Raw genomic sequence first — 5045 nt, forward strand, 5'->3', positions numbered from 1 at the left:
CCCGTAAATCCGACTTCTAGCGGGATTAGAATTTACCGGGATTAGCGGATTACGGCGTAAATCCGCAAATCCGGGATTACGGATTTACCACGCTGATTTTTTGCGTTGCTGGATTAGGCCTAAATCCTACTAAAACTCGAAATAAATCTCGATACCAAACACCCCTATGTGTGTGTGTGTATGTGACCGAAGGATTGGGGTAGTGTTTAAAGGTCGGATTGAGATGTCCGGCCTTTAGTTCAGTTCAGATAGAAAAATATGAGGGTGGTGGGTTAAGGCGAGCTCTGGGTCTCACTTGGGGCAGAGAGGAGACATGGCACGGTTGAGCCCCTTGACAATATGATATCGGAAGGTAGCGATGTTTGGGTCTTACAAATAAAGAAGGGGCAGAAGATTGGTGAAGAGTTTGGAGGTTTCAAAATCTTTTGAGAGCTATTGTGTACGGAGAAAAAGTGAAGAAGTTGGAATTGAAGAACTTTTGATACAGCTCTTTTAAAAAGCATGGGGCTGTTGGATTGAGACGAGTGTGGTACATCCAAGGTTTTAAAAAATCGGATCCGGACACAGCGAACCGGAAGAAGGAGAGGTTCACGAAGTTCGACGGTCGAACGGGGTAAAGCGGATGACGTAATAAATAATAATATATTAATATTATAAAAATTTATAAAATGATTGACATTTCCTTCTAATAACTTCACTCTAGCACATTTCATTTTCATATTCAACTCATCAAATAACATAAGTATTGATCAATTAATTTTATAAACATAAAAAAATAACACACATATAATGTGACATTAAATAAGTCAATGAAAATATAAATATAAACATATTTCATAATTATAAAATATAAATAACTAATCAAATATAGAACTTTTGTGAATGCTACCTTTTGTCAAGTGTTGGGTTTTCAGGAAAGAAATCTTTCTATAATACGATTTGGATTTTTGTAGTGTTCTGTTGGTTTTGCCAAGAAGCATCTTTATAATACAATACAAAATCTTTTATTAAATCTCTAAAGCTATGCCAACAGGAATTCATACATTGAATAAAAGTATAAAACTACAGTCTGTCACTGATATGCAAGCACAAAAACATTCAAAAGCATGGGTGCATCGTGAAAGAAAAAAAAAACACATTCATAATACATAATATGAGTTTAGGGTGTTTCTCTTAATTAATTCCACCAAAAAAAAATTAGAAATCATTCTCCTAGATTTGAGCATCAAAGTTAATACTCTAAATCCCTGTTCATCAAACATTCCTCTTCCAAATGCATCAATATCTCAATTGCCAAGTCTTTCATTGTCATTTTCCAACATCATTAGGACATCTTACTCTGCATATTAGAAATATAAAATATTTTAACATCCTCTTTTAATTTTCAAATGATATAAGTATATACTATAACTTAGATTTAAAAGCTTACTTTGAGGTTCTTTAGTAGAACTAGTATAATTTCTTCATCAGATAGGAATGACATTCTTCTTGTATAAATTTTCAGTCTCTAAATTCTTCAAAACAACTCTGAAACAGGTTCTTTATCAAGCACCCAAAAATCCACCATCTCTATGTCTAGTAAATCCAAAGGATCATAATTCCCTTTTTTTTGTTTGAAAATCTAAATTATATTAAAAAGATTATTAAGTCATACAAGCAAAAAGAATGATGTCACAAGCAAACAAAGCATATAGTCATACCTATGCCTCAAATTAAGGTGTATCGAACAAATACAAGATCATTAAGCCCTTTGATCTCTAATGATTTCTTCTCTTGTATGAATTTGTTCAAATACACTCCAATTTCTTCACATCCCAGAAGAAGAAGATTTTGGCTAAGAATTCATACTGTCAATTTCTGTAAGTTGGTGCACTTGAATCCGAACATCTTCCACCATTCATCTACAAATAGATAAATTAGTTAGTTAATGTTTTATATGCATGAATCAAGAAATAGTGAAATACATATTAAAATATTTATTTCACTTACCAGGTTGCATTTCTTTGGCCATTGTTAGTGCAATTGGTTTGCCAAAGCTTTCCAAAACTGTCACGAAAAGCCTAACTTCATTCATTGTTGACTGTTGAGTATTAGGACAGATATCCTTATTTCCAATCATGCTCACATTAACCTTGCATTATTTCAGCTTTCTGGCAAAATTATTTTCTTTTTATCATTACTGAAAATGTGGATTAAGAAAATAAGCTGCACAATGTATGCCTTGTCTTAACTGCCTATCCCATCTCCTCTTTATAATACTTGTGTAAGGTTTATACATCCTTTTGGCATTTCTAAACATTAACTTAATAGCTTTCCTTGCCTTGTACATGCCATCATAAAGAAAGCCCAGAGATGGTTTCTCATCAGAATCTACAATTCTCAATAACCGAATTAAAGGCCCAGATAATTTGGAAGTTAGCAAACAGTCATTCCAAAACTTATTATCCAAAATGATAGCTGATACCTCTTTCCCTTTTACTGTTTTGGATATCTTTGAATCAAAGAAAACTTTACTTGTTATGAAAGCCTGTAAGTCAAGCTTGTGATCAGCCATGCTTTTCAAAGTGATGAATGTTGTAGCGAATCTAGTTGCTCCAGGCCTAATAATTTCTTTCCAACCATCTCTTTTTCTTAGCCATGCTAAAACAAAAACATGGTTATACACAAAAATGGTAACTTTTGATGCTCTTTGTGCTAGATCTTGAATATGAGACATATTTCCAATATCTTTAAGAATGAGATTTAAACAATGAGCAGAGCATGGAGACCAATATATGTTGCCAAATCTTTCATGTAGTAGTTCCCCCGCCTTCTTGTAGTTTGCAGCATTATCTGTCACAAGCTGCACAACATTATGTGGCCCTATCCATTCAACAACTTCACAAAATAATGAACATAAAGTCTTGGCATCCTTCGTGATATCAGATGCATCCACAGATTTCAAAAAAGCTACACCCCTTGGACAGTACACAAGAAAATTAATCAAGGTTCTATTCCTGTTATCTGTCCAGCCATCAGCCATAAGTGTGCAACCTATTTCTGACCAAGATCGTTTGTATGAATCAATCAACAACCTGCATTCCTCTTTACAATCTCGTAGCAGATTAACTCTCAATTTGTAGTATGAAGGCAATTTGTATCCAGGTCCAATTGCAGCTATAGCATCAATTGCCTTTTGAGCAAAATTAGAGTTTATGGCATTCAATGGAATGCAAATATCATAAAACCACCGTGCAACAGCTAAATCAGCACGGTGAATGGCTTCTTTGGATGCCATTACACTTTTCAATGATGGCTGAGAACCTGCTCTAGTTCTTGGTGCAAAAAAATTGTCTATGTTATCTAGCTTTCTCTTCCCTCTATTAGTGCCTTCATGGTGTGCATCAGAGGATTGTGATTTGGGAAGTGATGAAGAGCCTCTTTCTTCTTCCATATTTTCATCCACAAACACAGTTGTGTTCTGCTCTAACTCCTCTTGGGCTTGTTGTTTTTTCTTCCCTATTTCATTCAAATTTTCTTGCATCTGATAACGAACGTCATGTAGGACTTTCTTGCACGAAGCTATGTTACCTCTGATTCCTGCTAAATGTTGTTTAATCCTGTTAATTCCTCCACCTTTATAAGTAATCCCACAATGGAGGCATCTAAATTGTTTTTTTCCATCTGATCCTTTACTTTCCGTACAATGACTTCAAGCTATATCAACCTTCTCACGCACACTTTGAGCCTAAGTTGTTTGTGGATCCATTTTAGAGTACTGTGTTCAATAGCTAAAATAATAAAATCAAAAAATAAAGAAAGAAACATGAAAAACATACCCATTATCTCATCTCCAGTTAGCTTAACCAAAAATAAGTAAGAACTAACATTCAGGAGTCATTTTTTCATCTCGCCCAAAATGGATGTTGGATATGAAGGATCAAATAAAACTATGCATAGTACATCCACTCAAGTGTCATAAATTCCTAAATCCTAAATCCTAATAAAGAGGAATTTTCAATTTTGATTTTCAGAAATCCCAATCAGTGCCATTAAGAAATTTCCATATTTTTAAAATATTATTTATTGATCATCCAGCAGGTTTATAGAAATTCTTTCTGCGGCAGAAGGTGATCTCTCTGCTTCGACCACCGAATGCAATGAGGAGAAATCCATGTGCCGACCACAGCCTCTATCATCTTTCTCCGTCATTCTTCTAGATAGGCTTTTTGTTAATTTTTTTTTTTTGGAATCTAGGGTTTTTAGGTAAGTTTACTGAAGTATTTCTTGCGACAGTAATTAGACAAGCCGATTAAACTCACGATGAAAATTGCGGTAGATAGGTTTGTATTTGATCAGTTTGGATAGTTTGAGACAGTAATTAGACAAGCTGATTAATCTCGGATGAAAATTGAGAAAATCGATTAGGTAAAATTATTCTTTAAACCAAAGTAAGCGGAAAAAATCCATGTGCCGACCACCGAATGCAATGAGGAGAAATTGAAAAACTTACTATGGGTTGGAGAGGAGATCTTGACCAAGCAAAGGATGCCTTCAGTCGCTTCGGCACTTCGCAAATGGCAATGCCGACGGCGTCGCGACAGGCTGGAGGGAGGAAGAGTCGCGACTCACGACTCGGAGCAGCGAACTGGGAAATGAAACGATGAATAGGGTTTCTGGTTTTCTCTTTTTTATTAACCTTGTATAATCTCTTCCATCTGATTAAATCAGACGGCTCAAAATCGCTAAAGTTCAAACCGGCCGGTTACTAAAACGGGTCCCGGTTCACCGGTTTGGCGGTCGAACCGGCGGTTCGAATGGTCCAAATCCGGTTCTCGTCGAAAGCGATTTTTAGCCAGACCATAACTGGCCGGCCGGCCGGTTCACGGTCCAACCGGTTGAACCGGCTGGTCCGGTCCGGTTTTGAAATCCTTGGGTACATCTATGAACGACATTAAATGTAGGAGATGGGAAACTATATCATATGGGATTTGAGCGGCTGGGTATAGGATTTGGCAGAGGCAAGTAATGATTTGCCAGTCTTTTTTTTATCTTACGTGGAAGTC

The 5045-nt window shown here is 36.1% G+C and overlaps 1 protein-coding gene across 1 annotated transcript; it reads right to left on the reverse strand.

Annotated features, from left to right (window-relative positions):
• Nucleotides 1-2176: 2176 nt before the first annotated feature.
• Nucleotides 2177-3523, reverse strand: LOC110100763. The gene has a single exon (XM_028692905.1). The coding sequence runs from the start codon at nt 3521-3523 to the stop codon at nt 2177-2179; it is 1347 nt and encodes a 448-aa protein (XP_028548738.1).
• Nucleotides 3524-5045: the final 1522 nt, after the last annotated feature.

Source organism: Dendrobium catenatum, unplaced genomic scaffold, assembly GCF_001605985.2.
Source record: "Dendrobium catenatum unplaced genomic scaffold, ASM160598v2 fragScaff_scaffold_28, whole genome shotgun sequence".
NCBI classification, from domain to species: Eukaryota; Viridiplantae; Streptophyta; class Magnoliopsida; order Asparagales; family Orchidaceae; genus Dendrobium; species Dendrobium catenatum.

Excerpts from the sequence above, each read along its gene's own strand:
- LOC110100763 (XM_028692905.1), bottom strand. The coding sequence starts at position 3,523 with ATGCAAGAAAATTTGAATGAAATAGGGAAGAAAAAACAACAAGCCCAA.